We start from the raw sequence: 14,957 nt of genomic DNA on the forward strand, positions 1-14,957 counted from the left end.
TGTATCAGTCCCTCCTCCTCTCTCGCTTCCTGCAGGTAACCTTACCAGGTAGAAGGAGGAGAGGCTGGTTTGTCTCAGCCAGCAGCTGAGTTTTTACTACAGACTACAGACCAGTCTGTGCTCCAGACAGACAGCTTTCTATTTAGCTTGTTTTTAACATTTGGCTAATGCCAAGCTAGCGTTAGCTGTGCTTGTATAAAACGTACAGGATGACATACTGAGGACAGAGATGATTAAATTAACCATTTCTACATGTTTACCGTTAACTTACAGACAGCTGTATTGATAAAGTATTGTCTTTTTACTTGCAAAGGTTTTATTGCACATACTTACAGTAACGAGCGTCGCTGTCATCAACTATCATTACAGTAGTTTGGATCTAACTTAACCCTCATTGTGTTCCACCGCGACGGCACAGCCTCTCGCTCTGCTGCCACTGTGTGTGCATGTGTGTGTGTCTGTGTGTGTGTGTATGTAGGAGCAGACAGAGAGCAGGCAGAGACTGCAGCCTCATGATTTTCTTATCCATTGCGTTGCAAAATAAAACTGAATTGACGCTCAAGACATATACGTTTCATCATAGGACCCGCAAGCCTCGATAGCAGTATTGACAAGCTCGAACCTTATGGATTTTTGGAACCGGTTCTCAATTCCCATCCCTAGCGATGAATGAACGAAGAGCGTTGATGAAGGCATCTGCTTTTAGTAGTAAAGTAACATTAATGGCCCACCTCCTCAGTTAGCTGACATTATGCAATGTTTACGGTAAACTTGCCAAACCAGCATTTTCAGATTTGGATAAGTAATATTAAAGTTACTTTAACAGAGTCTCTTATGTCACCAGAATAAGTGGCTCCACCTGGACTAAGGGACGGGGCTGAGCATTGAAGGGTTTGCGGCGGTGGTTGCGGTTGTCGTGTCAGTAAAGACATGACAAAGTAATATTAGTTATGTAGAGAAATTAACTGAATGACAGCCACTTCTGACTTTGTCTAGGCTCTCCAGCTGCATGTAATATAACCTGTGAGGCCCTGCTTACATTCCAGATTCAAGCCCTTTTTTGTTATTGCGTAGCAGATTACTTTTGTAACAACCCAAAGGTGCATTACAAGTCTCTGTAAACATATGTCAAATAGTACCAGTTCAGCAGTAATTTAACATAAGACCAAAATAATGAATATACAATAAGAGCTGACTGACTGATAAAGTGGTGTCCAGCAGCAAGATTAATATTGCACATATCAGTAAACTGTGTATTGCACATTGCCACAATTACTGTTACATGCCAGAGATGTTACCACGCTGAGGCGATCTCAGAGTTCAGTAGGTTTATGGCAGTTGGGAAGAGGCTGTCACTAACTTTTTACCATTGTTGTGTTTATAGGAGCCAGAGGAGCTGTTGGCAACATAATTCCAAATGAAAAGCACCAGAGTCCAGCTCTACAGAAGTCCCAGCTTCCAATGTGGCCCTGCCAGATCCTGCAGCTTACTGCTTTGTTCAGCCTTGTTTTTGTTTTACTTTAACACCTGGACTCTACTGATTTCAAATTACGACACTGGGTTCCTATACATAGGTCCTGTCATTATATTTACTGTTACAATACAGTTTTTTGGATTGCTTAAGCACGATTTTCAAAACAGGGCCCGTGTTTTCAAAACACTACACACAATTAGCACAACCACACACCCAAATAGCAAAACACTACAGATCCTTTGGATAATTAAACACTCCTGTAAAAACTATACACTTCTGTTTAAAAACCACACTTTGCTACCATATGAAACACACACGTTTCACATTACTATACTCTGTTTGCACGAGTTGCACTCGAACACGCTGTGATAAACCTAAAACAGTTTTAGCACTTCAACTTCCCTATGATTAGAGTAGGCTACCATCAACAAAGTACAAATATAATGTAAATTCACCAAACACTACACAAGACCAGTGTTGCAGACTGAAGAAACTCATTTATTTCTCAACACGCCCAAAATGTTGACATGGAGATTCATAATACTGTAACAAAATGTCACTTTACGGATTGTACTCTAAGTTTACTGTAAAAAAATAAATAAAAAATTGCTGGATCTGGCCAGAGAATTTCATCAACATCGCAGGCAATGTTGTCATTAGCAAGACACCTTGGAAAGAAACGTCTTGAATGACGAATCCATCCTTGCATTGCTGCTACCTCCATCTGGTCACAGGCCTCCTCCATGGCTTGGATGAGAGGTACCTCAGCCTGGAGACTGAGATCATATACCTTCCACCGCCATGCCGAGAAAAACTCTTCTATAGGGTTGAGGAATGGAGAGCATGGTGGAAGATATAGGACAGTGAAATGTGGATGTTGCTGAAACCAGTTCTGAACCAGAGCAGAGCGGTGGAAAGACACATTGTCCCAGACAACAATGTATTGGTATTGCATATGATCGATTTGACATGCTGCTGTTATGTTGTGCAATTGGTCCAAGAATGTAAGTATGAGTGCTGTGTTGTAAGGGCCCATATGGGCATGGCGGTGGAGGACCCCATTCTGTGTACGTTACCCTGGACATTGACTATAGCCCTGTGGCCAATGATGTTTCTTCCCCTCCTTCGTGTTCTCGTCAGGTTGAACATAGCCTCATCTACGTAAATGAACTCATGCTGGATCTCCTCTCCATCCATTCGTAAAACTCTCTGAAGAACAGTGTCAGGCAAAATTGTGTAGTTCAGTGTAGATCTAGTATACATATTACAGTACAGTAAAAGATTATGAGACAGTATGCAAGATCACACTGCTAAAGTGAATACATACCTCTGCATAATCATGCCGCAGTCGTTTCACCCTTTCGGAATTGCGCTCGAAAGGCACTCCATAAATTTGCTTTTTTTTTTAGGATGCGTGCCAGTGTTGATGTTGAGACCTGATGGATATCGTTGAAACTGGCGTGGTTATTGACAATGTTAGCTTGGAGCTGATTGAGTGTTATAGCATTGTTGGCCAAAACCATGTTTACTATCTCCCTCTCTTGCTGTTCTGTGAACATAGGAGGGCTTCCCCCTTGTCGTTCCTGACCCTAAATCCTATGTAGAAAAATAAAAACGGTATACAATAGTAGAGTAATTTCACCGTCAAAGGTAACAGAAGTGCTGATAGTGCATAGAATACAGTACTGTAAGCAGTTACTGAAACCGTGCAGATGTTTTTGATATGATGATATTTTTACAATACCTATTTTCCAGTTGAAATGTTCTTATCACACTTGCCACTGTGTATCGGCTTAGATTTGGCTGTACTCGCAGTCCAGCCTCCCTCAGCGTCAGGCCGTGGTTGACAACGTGGTCAACCAGTGTTGCGCGGATCTCATTTGTCAGATTCGGTCCTCTTTGAGCACCTTCTTGTCTTCCTCTTCCTCCCCTTCCTCCTCCTCCTTGTCCTCCTCCTCGTTCTCCTCCTTGTCTTACTCTTTCTCTGATTCTTTCCATTGTGCTTGAAGACCGATGAACTCACCTGCTGCTTTTTATAGTGCTTATACCCCTGATTGGTGTGTCTACAATGTGTCTACAAAAGCAAACAAGTGTTTCCACACCTGATGACTGTGTTGAACCAATTTGTTGGACGGTGCGGTAATTTGACAGTCAGTGCTTTGGTATTGCAAGGAAGTGACTTCATGATAGATTTTTGTGTGTAATGTATGTTAAGTGTGTTTAGTGTTTTGCAAATCACTGTGTGTAGAGTTTTGCAACAAGTGTGAGGTTGACAATGTGCTTATAGTTGTGCAAATATGGGCTGATGTTTTGCTTCTTGAGTGTAAGGTTTTAATGTGTTAAACTTTTGCTTTAGTATTATAAATATTTTTTGTTATATAAAATTACAAAATTTACTTAAAATAAAACAATGTTCTTCATTCATCAGTTTCTTATCTTAATTGACTATAGTATAATCTAACATTTGTAGAGATGTACCTATTTACCACAGGTGCATTCGACCCTGACACCTCAGAGTTTGCATCATCACAATTAATGATACCATCTAGTTGGATTCATTGTTACTCTGTGCAGGAACTGAAACTGAAACTGAAATCTAACATTTTCAGTCAGTAGTAAAGACATAATTGGCACCAGGTGGGACATCTGTACACAATGTGACTATGGAAGAAAAATTAATGAGTAATAATGGTTGCAGGTAGTTAATGTAAAATATAAAGTTAACTATAAAATATGTGTCAGCTTGGTTGACACTACTGTGATGTCATATATTTGAGAGAAAATTGATCAAGGGAGGAACACCTTGATATACAGATGACAATAACAATAGTTTTTGTGTTGTCCTTTGAAGACAGACAATGTAATATCAGCTGTCAAATGTCCAGCAGCCATCACAATAAATGCTGATTCATGGTAACGTTAATGTTAGTCTCCACATAGCCTAATCTAGGTGGTAAATTACCACATATATTTTAATTAAAAAACATTGAATTATTTTAAACCTTTTAAAGCCTCTGATATGAGAGTTTCTTTTTTACATGTGAAAGAAAAAACAACACACACAAAGCATGTTCGCCATCACCAAGCTGTACATGAAGGCAGAATAGGTGACTATTACAGTTATGTCAGCCTTTAAATAATAATAAAATTAATTAATAAAAATTTGAATGAGTAAGGTTTAAAAAACTGCACTAAAATTAAAACAATGAATGCAGTTTTTACAGTTTTTACCATATTTTTCTCTACCACCCCTAGACAACTCCAGTGTGAGTGGATGCATTTGCACATGTGTCATTGCCACAATACAGACTTGATGCATTATCTGTCTTCCTAAACAGTCATTCTAGAATCTCCTCACTGCATCATTCAATCTTAAAACTTTCACTAAAATCAATGAGAAAACATGTGTCATGCTGTCTCCAAATTCATACTTTTCTGTAAGGAGTTTGTATGCTCTTATCATGTATGCACAGATGTGCACATGATGAGTGAGGTATAAGAATTGCTAAGTATAGAGGATGGATAAACCCCTCAAGTTTTTATAGGCACATTGTGGCATGAGATTAACAATAGAACTAAAACTGTGAGGTTTTTTAAATATTTGTAACTAACTGGCAAATTTGCTTTTCTGCTACATTGCTGTACATGAAAACATCATAATCTAAATCAGCAATAATAATGGTAAATGAAAACATAATAATAAAGATAATGAAATAATAAATCTTCCCACCACACACAGATGCACATAGACGCAAGAAATATGTCTTGGTGTGTCGGTTTAGATTTAGTTGTTGGTGCTCTGTGTTTCTCTACTCGTCTTAGCAGAATTTCCAATCTTTCTCAAAGACATCACAAACCACAGGAAGATGAAGAAACCTAAGTTAAATGAGAGAAAGAGATAAGAAGTGTGTTAGAGACAGTACAGGAAGTATGGGGATCATGCTAATCATCCAAATGTCACTGATAAATAATCTAACTGTGGCAGGACACTGTTTATCAATATACAAATAGTACGGCCAATATACACTAAACATAAAAGTATGTATCTCATGCACCATTAAAGGATATACATGCATTAAACTAAGCGTTCGCGTACGCAAGATGACATTCTTATCCTACGTTATGTGTAATTTATGTAAGTGTAATTTATACTTCTGCGTTCAATTGACGGCGTAGGTGACGGCGTAAGCTACGTGGCTACGCAGAGGCTACGCCGTCGCCTGACGTGCACATCCTCGGAAATGTGGGAGGGATGATCCGGTCCTGGTCTGCCCCCTAGTGGATTCATTTAATCCTCCAGGTGCACGCAAAGTACGCAGGCAAGAATGTGACCAATGCCATTTGCGTCGCCGACGCCTGTCTACGCCTACGCATTGTTAAAAAGCAAATATATTCAGGGCTTTATGGTGGACAGTGGATTTCAATTTTTCACCCTGACATTTAAGTAATCACGTTAGTTTGCAACAGGAATACAAATCCTCAACATGTGTCATGGTTGAAAATCCAGATACTTTGGCCATTTATTGTGATACATGAAGCTATCCATGTGGCTGTAAAAATTTGTGTTTCTTTACACATTCACAGTGGGAGATTCCCAAGGTGGCTTGTATGGTCTGGCATGGACAAATCATTACACTTCCTGTTCTTACCCAAGTTAGAGAAGGTATAAACATATGGAGCAATGTAAAGATTTGATATGTTCAGCTTTCAGTGCACTATTCCACACCCATTTACCCATCCTGAACATCCCCTAATACATTTCTCCTCATCCATGTCAAACTGAGACAATCAACTTTGCAACGACCTCACCAAAATATTTATTTTATTTTTATTTTTTTTTTATTTTTATTTTTATTTTATTATTATTATTATTATTATTATTTATTATTATATATTATTATTATATATTTTATACCCTTCCTATGACCCATGGTTTGACTGTATGTGTATTCAGAGCCAGTGAGCAACGGACTTTCAAAATAATAAAAATAAAAACGGCATTAATGTGAGATAAAATATTTGTCGGCGTTAATTAATTAATACGTTAATGTGATAAAAATACGTTAACTGCAGCCCTAATTTATATATATGCCTTATACAACCCTTCCCGTCATATTTACAGTAACATCACTGCAGGATAGAGCTGAAAATGTGGAGGTTGTGCAGACCTTGCAGTGAGTTCAGGATGCAGAAGACGTAGAGGCCTGGAATGGTCAGGTAGCCAAATGAGAAGAAGACCAGGCCCCAGGTAATGCCAAGCAGAATGGTGACTCGCAGCAGGGTACAGATGTCCCGCTTGGCTCTGTCACTGTCACTCTGCCCAAACTGACTTGCAAAAGATGTAAAACGACACAGTAGCAGGTCATAGACAAGCACAACAGTTAGAAACAATGAAATGGAGTAGTCAGCACCAAAGACCAAAACACTGTAATCTTGAAAACAGCTCCTATCAAGACAAGAAAGCTCCTAAAAATGCAAGGAGGGTTTCACACCAAATCCAGCACCACTGTACACCAAGAGGAGCGAGGGAGGCACAGGATGAAAGATCCAGGAGTACATCAGGAAGATGGCCTCCAAAGATGAAGGGCTAAGTGAATACCTCAGGCAGAAGAAACCTGAGGATATTAACAAGGAGGAGGAAGAACCTTCATGGAGAGACAAGCCGCTGCATGGCATGTACCATGAACAGATATCAAGAAATCCTTCCAGCGGCTAGAAAAGGCTGGAGAGGACAGCACAGAAGCACAAATCCTGGTGGCACAACAACAAGCACTCAGTACAAGATTAATAGAGGCTGGAGTCTACCACACTACGCAGGACCCTAGGTGAAGACTGTGCAAGGATGCCCCTGCAGGCTGAAACAGCATCCATAACCAGGTACCTGACATAGTGTACAGGCACATTTGCCATGAGTATGGGCTGGAAGTCCCAAGGTCAAAAGGGAAGACACCTACTAAAATAGTAGAGAATGACCGAGCTAACATCCTGTGGGTGTTCAAGATCCAGACTGACAAACTAGTGATAGCTAACCAACTAGATATCTTGTTGATCAACAAACAGCAGCAGAAGAAGGCTGCAGTGATAGATGTGGCAATCCCAAGTGACTGCAACATCAAGAAGAATGTATATATATACTACATACACACACACACACACACACACACACACAGAATACAACCAGATATAAAGATCCATTTTAAAGACAAAAAAGAGTAGAATGCAAAGAGTGCAGATTGATCCGAACCTGTTTGCGCTGGCCAAGGCTCACCACGCGTCGGACCGTCACCCCTAACATGATGACGTTAAAGGCGAACACCAAGCAGAATACTCCCACTGTAGTCACCATCTTCACCATGTTATTGCCAATATAGCATCTATAAAGACAGTGGGTATAGATAAAGATTTAATCTCATACACTGCTACATCAAATATGAATTCTGTTATCAAAATGGAAATTCAGTTGACTAAAGATTCAGCTTTATACTTTAAGTATTGCGAGACTTAGTAGATATTCAGTGTATGAACTTAAGCCAATCAGATGCTTGGTGATGTGGGGTTTTCTGCCCATGAAATAGACTATATTTGAACATCCCAGCTATTCCTTCTTATAATTTATGATAACTGTCTGTGAGTGGGGTTTGTGTACCAGTTCCAAAAACTTTCAAATACATAGAAACTGCAGATGTGTTCCTGCTTCATCCTTACATTGCATTGCTGTTGGAGTTAGACAAGTCCAGAAAGACACGTCCATATGTGCCTCTGTCTATGATCACCACCAGGGACACGATGACTGCAGGGATACCTGGAACACAAGGATTTATCAAATATCTGAACCTTTAACTTAAAGGGTTCAATTACTCCAAAGTTTGATGACTGATGCTAGCAACTTGTAGTTCCATGGCCATGGCGACTCTACTCACCCCATCCCACCAAGCTGAGTTTGAGCAAGTATCTCCTGACATAGATGTTGAAGACTCTGACAAGGAGAAGGTAGATGTGGAACCCTTCCAGGGCCATCCAGCTGAAAGTGGCCAGCAGGGAATAGTGAAGAGCAAGGGCCATGTAAACGCAAAGCCCAGAGGAGGACTGTGCTGCCACCGACTGACTTGGGAGGAAGTGCAGGTTGAGGAGAATCAGGGCAATGGTGAGGTTGATGTGGACCCTCATAGAGACATCTGCTCTGATCTTTCTGTCAGACAGAGGAGAACTGATCTGTGGTGAATGTTAAATTATGTGCAGATTTCTTGGTTATGTCATGGTGGCAATGAAATTAGGACATGTAAAGGGAAGGAAGAAGGGAAAGATGAATGAGAGAAATATACTGTACAAAGGAGAAAGCAAATATGTTAATAAAGAAGGGAGAGCACATTACATTATAAAGAGATGAGAATAAAACAAAACAGGCAACAAACCCACAAAGACATGAAGCATGGCAAGAAAAAGTTAAAAAAGGGAGGAAGTGGAGAGCTGAGTTGCTGAAGAAGTGATGGGAGCAAGGACCAAGGGATGTTGAAAATACGTGAGGGAAGAGGAGAGATTGAATGTAAGCAGGGATGCCGGACATGAGAAGATGAGAAGAGAGCCATTACCACCAGTCCACCAGGGACGAATAAATGACCTGTTCGTGATGAAGAGCAGAACAGTGATGACCAGGGCAAAAAGAGAAAGACTACAGCCAATCTGAGTGATGAGTGTCAGAATCTTCAGGTCAGTAGGAGGGAGGATAGCATCTACCTGTGGAGAAGGTACAAAGATTACATTTTACAGGAAATGCTGTGGTTTTACCTCATTATATTTATTTGCTACACTAGATACTGTATAATTACTGGTGAAGCAGATTAGGATTTACAAAATATACACGTATGAACAATTAGGGTGCATAGTTAATTAAACTTACCATATTCATATAATGTAGTTTAAATTTAGCTCCACTCTTCACAACTTCAGTGCTGATAATCTTTTGTTAATTAACCAGTATGTGAATGCATCAATTATAATAATCAAATACAAATGATCATACACCCTTGTGCACCCTTGTGCATAATGACTATTATATAAGTATATATGATATTTATGTAATTGTATTTGTATATTTACATTACTACTTTGTGAGTGTAAGATTAATAAATCTACTCAGACTAGTAGTTTGCTGTTTATTTAAATTAAAATTTTTAACAGAAGACGTTTTGTCACAGCACAAAAAGCACAGGTGTAAAAAACAAAACAACAAAACAAATGTCTGAATTCCATTATGCTTCAGTTTCAGGGTCCAGGTATGGTGGATGCTGGTTCACTATTACACTGTCATGGCTCACTGGGACACCTGAAGCCATCATTAAAGTAAGCTTTAAATGTTGTGCTTTTCCACACTTTGACTTTAACAAAAGTCTACTGTGAATTGTAAAATATTTGTACTGTATTTTATGATAAACGTATGCTATTCAATTTTTTTTATATTTTTTATTTATATTTTTTCAAATGCTCTTCTACTGAATATTCATTTTCAATAAACTTATCACTTTCTTGTTGTTATTGTCTCTCTATAATTCAATATACATTTACCAGGAGCACACCAAAGTATGTGAGGTGGTCACAGGAGCAGGTGATTTGACTTTCATCACGTTCCCAAAGGGTAAGACAGCCATTCCTGCTGAAGTCTGGTAAGTCAAACAAACAGACGTACAGACAGACAGATCCATTACACTAATTATTGTGTCGATTTTTAATTACATCAACTCACTGTTGAACCCAACTAATCATCTTAAAGACATAGTGACAGATGTGATGACTAGTTACTCACCACTTGTTGTAAAATTGAAGAACTCACAAGTGGGTTTTTGGGTCTCCTGCCACACAACAATGTAGCAGGATTAAATTAGGTTTATATGATATGTATTATGATTTTACCTGAGTTTTGTCGGGTAAATAATACAAGTTTAAAGTAGTGGTAAATGATTTGTGGAATAAAGATGTAGTTACATTTATGCCCATAGTAAGAGTCATGGTGATGTTGACGCGCTCCTGTAGTCCTGTAATGTTCTTGCCGCGCACACTCAGTCCAACCAGTCTGCCCTCATACAGATCTGAGGCTCCCCATGTGGTCTACAGTACAACATACAGTCAATCAAGTAACTTTACATTGTTTAAAGAAGAAAGCCACCCAGAGATCCTGTTACACTGTTTAATGTTATCAGTTATTTACATTTCTGTCCTTCTTGAGAACTGTTATAAACTTTGTATGTTACCCCAGAAAGCAATGGGGAAGAGCTCTTCTAATTGAGAAGAGCTGTTGTTCCTAAAAACCTGTCTTGCTGCACCAACTACATTTGAGGATATTGTATTTAGTCAGAAATGGAAATCTCTTCCTCTTTTGTGAAAGAGTTCTGCATGTGTGACTGCTGAACATTTGAACAAACTTCACTTTTTGACAGTGAGGCACTAAAAACTTAGCTTGACACTGTCCTCCAGTGGTTAACACGAGTAACTGCAGGTCATTTGGAGGAGGAACCATGTGGTCATTCGAAGATCAACGATCTTCAACATATTAAGTACCAACAATCACGTGCCAGGTATGAAGCCTGATTTGAGGTATTTCAAAGTGTTCCTCTTTTTACTAAGCACACACTAGGCACACCTACTCCATTTACTAAATAATGCAGCCATTAGAGAGAAGCTTTATTCTGATAACAAAATGATTCATAAAAGTGCAATAGGGTGGATTTCTCCTTTAACCACAAAAAACAAAGGATGGGAATTTAAAGTTAAAATGTAATGGCAAAACTGCTAAAATGCAAATAAACCTGTTCCTGCTCAAAACTGAAATAACATGACACCATTCAAATGTTACTGACAAAACACAAGGACATGTTCACTGTGAAATACCCGCTGTCTCTGTTGATATTAACAGTAACGCTGAAATTAAGAGAAACCAATGGCTGCCCAGAATGCAGGAAATAATTGTATAAATATTTTTTTTATATTAAAATAATAATAAATAATTTGTTGTGTTTTGTGATAACACAAAATCTGATTACTTGAATTGTACAGTATATAAAAGTTATATTCTAGTGGTCAGGCGCATATCTAGAACATTTTGAATAGGAGGTCAGATGGCAATAAAGGCTCAGAACAGAGTCTCTTTAATCAAGCTAGTGAATAATGTTGTTTCATAACTAATAAAAACTAAACTAAATAAAACTAACAAAAAAATAAGACCAAGGCTGGGCCTGCTAAAATAAATGGTGTAAAAATGCAAAATCAAGAATGGTCATTTAGTTGTGTAATATATATATATATTAGGGTTTGAAATCACAGGGTACCTCACAATATCATACGATACGATACAATACACGGCTCATTATAAAGATAATATCACGTTACAGAAATTCTGCGATAATTGATATATCGCTAGACAATGCTAAAATGTCTAATTATGTATACAAAATGCCCGTGAAAAAGTTTTCTGTATTTATTTGCTGCAAATCCAAACTGTTAGAAAATAGTACAATTCTGCAGGACACATTTTTCAGTTTGTAAATTAAAATGACAGAAAAAAAAAATATATATATATATAATAAAAATGTCTTTATAAAAGGCACATAAAAATGCTAATTGACTGAAATGGCTGACTTTACTTAATTTGTTTTTTGAGTTTTGAGTTTTGACCCTTTGGGTTGCTGTAGCTAGTCGGTGTGGAGTGCTGAAGCAGCAGAGTAGGGGCTACAGTAGGTCTCTCAGGATGTTAAGCATGTGAAGCAAAAATCATTATTATTATTATTATTACATAAATTTTACATAAAAAAGTATAGTCTCTGACCCAATTGGTTTCAGGTGAAGTAATCATGCAGAACACAATCGTGTTGTTCCATCCAACATTCAACTCTCCCGGCAGTTGAACGCTCACTGTGCTGTTGGTGAAAGTCTTGTCTAACATTGCCTATATCAGAGGAACAGAGCCAAATACAGCAAGAGAAGTGTTACATGTAAATAATACCTGCAACAGAATAATGCAATCCTCTCAGCTAGATTTCTATCTAACATCAACAACAGTGAAATAATTTACATTTGCAAACAAGGCTGACTGAACACAGGTTAATGTTTATTCAGAAGGCCTGAGCTGGAACATTCTGCTTGCTAAAATAACTTTGAGATCAGTCGCTACCAATCTGGAGTAATGTTCTGCAGCTGACACTGACGTTCCTGTGGAGGGTCAAAGCAGAGAAGAGCATTTTTCCTTTGAGGGATCTAGTAATTACCATTAAAAAAACACACATAATGTAATGCCATCCCTTTGGATGGGTAAACATACTCAACACTATAAAAAACTAACTGGTGAAGAGTTCTTGTAGGTAGTGTTGCCCTGGCAGCCGGCATTTTACTACAAATTCCTCATAGGCATGCAGAATGGATAAACATTTAAATGCATTAATTTGTTGCAAAGAATTATCTGGGAAGCATGAATGTCTGTACAAAATGTCACAGGAACCCATGCAGTAATTATCTGGACCAAATGGTGGGCATTGCAGACATTGCCATCCCTAGCACCAAGTTGCTAGTAAGGCTAAAAATATACCAGTAAGTTACAGATGTCATTGTAATTCTGACTATAAGCTCTAATCAAGATTAAATATATCCATACCTTACTCTTACTAGCGTGTATAACGAGGCTTGTGAAGGGTCTTTGGGGTTTGTGCAGGAGGGCCACCAAATGGCTGGCAGAAATGAAGGTAGTCTCATTCACCTCTGTTTCCTCTAGAACTTGTTCTAGGCACTTCACAGCTCTTATCGAAAAGGAACATTTATAACATACGTCATACTGATTAACATGGTTTTCCTTAAAACCTACAGTATCATTAATTGGGGACCACAGAATGCCTTAACCATAAATCTGATTTCAGCCTCATCCCTCTACAAACGTACAAATGTAAAAATCTCATCTTTCATATCTGGAATTACTTATAAACAAGCACGCAGAAACATAAAAAACAATATTTTTGATATAGAATTAATGTTTACCCTTTAGTGTATCCTCCATGATCAACCAACATTTTGTCTACTTGCTCCATATAATGGAGGGCATCTGAAACTGAAACAGTAGTGTAATAACAAATTATTTATTAATATTCAAAATAAGGAAATAGAATATTTCCAAAAAAAACATACATGAAAAAATATTTTACACTTTATGTCATGATTCTGACACTGACTTGACTTTGTTTGGTTTATTTTACAGGTGATGTTCTGAGACTCCAAATACCGGACCAGCCAAAAGAGGAGCCCCCATTTCATCCTGTGAAGTGAAGATTAAAAAAGAAAGTATGCTATGCATAAACATACAGACAAACGCTATAGCCCAACCACATTTATTGATCTTAACTGGTACTACAACAGCTAGTATGTTTACATATACACTTAGGTTAAATAATCAATAGACATTCCTCAGGCCTCAGCATCACTATAGATAACAAAATTAGGTGTTTCTGCCCTAAAGATAATCAAAACATAGCCAACCTTATCATGTTTCCTGAGTCCCGGTAGAGATAAATTTGTCCGAAGAGAATACAGCTGATGTGACACCAGGTTGAAAGCAAGTGAGGAAGCTGCTGAAAACAAGGAGCTTCATAGGAAGTTGAAAAAACCCCACAAAAAAACCCCCATGTAAATGACACTGTGAGATAAAAAGAGGAAGCAGCACCGGCCAGAAAGCTAACACTAACTGTATCTACTGTATCTATACTGTAAATATTATACTCAGTGGACACTACACATAATTACTAGATACACATTCAGCACTAAATCATGGTTTTATTTAGAAACTAGTTTTAACTGAACTGAATTTCATAGCAGTTAATTGGTCGATATACTGACCATCACAGGGTACATGGCTGCACGTCACTACTCCACCAACAGAGGGGAGTAGCGCATCAAAAAAACAAGTGAAAGGGATTTGCATATGTTATGTTTGTATGCTGTTATAACAAGGATGCAAGTTAAAACCAAAGGCTGAAAGAATAAGTAATAGCAAAAAAATTTGTCTCTAACAGGCGAATTGAACTGCATCGCTCCTTCTAGCTAGACCAACAAATTGAAAACCAGGATTTGGATGAATCATGCTCTACTTACTCCCATGATAACACTTTATTGTGACATTCAATGAAACAAATAAAGAAAATGATCTCCCAACCATGTGCTTTAGATTTATTTATTTATTTTTCTATTTATTTCCGTTGTCTATGGAATCATAAAATGTTTTAACATAATATTAAATGAGCCCTGCGATGGACTGGCGACCTGTCCAGGTTGTACCCCGCCTTTCGCCCAATGCCAGCTGGGATTGGCTCCAGCCAATGCCTCTCTTAAGATACAGCTAATAAGGCAAGCCATTTTAACATTTGTTCTTTAAAACTTACTAGTCGCTGTTTAAAAGCTACTAGTATTTATTAGTTACTAGCAACTATTCCCGTTTTAATAGTAACAGTTGATT

General features: G+C 38.3%; 1 protein-coding gene across 2 annotated transcripts; it reads right to left on the reverse strand.

The window, feature by feature from the left end:
- Positions 1-1,954: 1,954 nt before the first annotated feature.
- LOC119889870 (adhesion G-protein coupled receptor G5-like) lies at positions 1,955-14,497 on the reverse strand. Of its 2 annotated transcripts, XM_038700768.1 has the most exons (16): positions 13,985-14,497; positions 13,681-13,763; positions 13,490-13,559; positions 13,113-13,254; positions 12,291-12,410; positions 10,454-10,576; positions 10,275-10,320; positions 10,037-10,131; positions 9,093-9,208; positions 8,395-8,663; positions 8,180-8,276; positions 7,719-7,848; positions 6,643-6,799; positions 3,219-5,350; positions 2,802-3,070; positions 1,955-2,683 (listed from the first exon to the last, which is right to left on the reverse strand). In XM_038700768.1, the coding sequence occupies exons 1-14, from the start codon at positions 13,990-13,992 to the stop codon at positions 5,259-5,261; spliced, it is 1,548 nt and encodes a 515-aa protein (XP_038556696.1). In that variant the 5' UTR covers positions 13,993-14,497; the 3' UTR covers positions 1,955-2,683; positions 2,802-3,070; positions 3,219-5,258. The 2 variants fall into 2 exon arrangements, with proteins under 2 accessions (XP_038556696.1, XP_038556695.1); XM_038700767.1 differs by having other exon boundaries at positions 2,802-5,350.
- Between the last annotated feature and the right edge of the window lie 460 nt (positions 14,498-14,957).

The sequence above is a fragment of the Micropterus salmoides genome, unplaced genomic scaffold, assembly GCF_014851395.1.
Source record: "Micropterus salmoides isolate LMB-PRFRI ecotype aquatic unplaced genomic scaffold, ASM1485139v1 Ms_hic_scaffold_6, whole genome shotgun sequence".
Taxonomy (NCBI): domain Eukaryota; kingdom Metazoa; phylum Chordata; class Actinopteri; order Centrarchiformes; family Centrarchidae; genus Micropterus; species Micropterus salmoides.

Bases quoted from the DNA above. Each gene is read 5' to 3' on its own strand.
- LOC119889870 (XM_038700768.1), bottom strand. The intron at 13,560-13,680 runs GTCAGTGTCAGA...CTACTGTTTCAG, and splicing joins AATAAACCAAACAAAGTCAA to TTTCAGATGCCCTCCATTAT. The intron at 10,577-12,290 runs GTCAGAGACTAT...GTTGTACTGTAG, and splicing joins CTTCACCTGAAACCAATTGG to ACCACATGGGGAGCCTCAGA.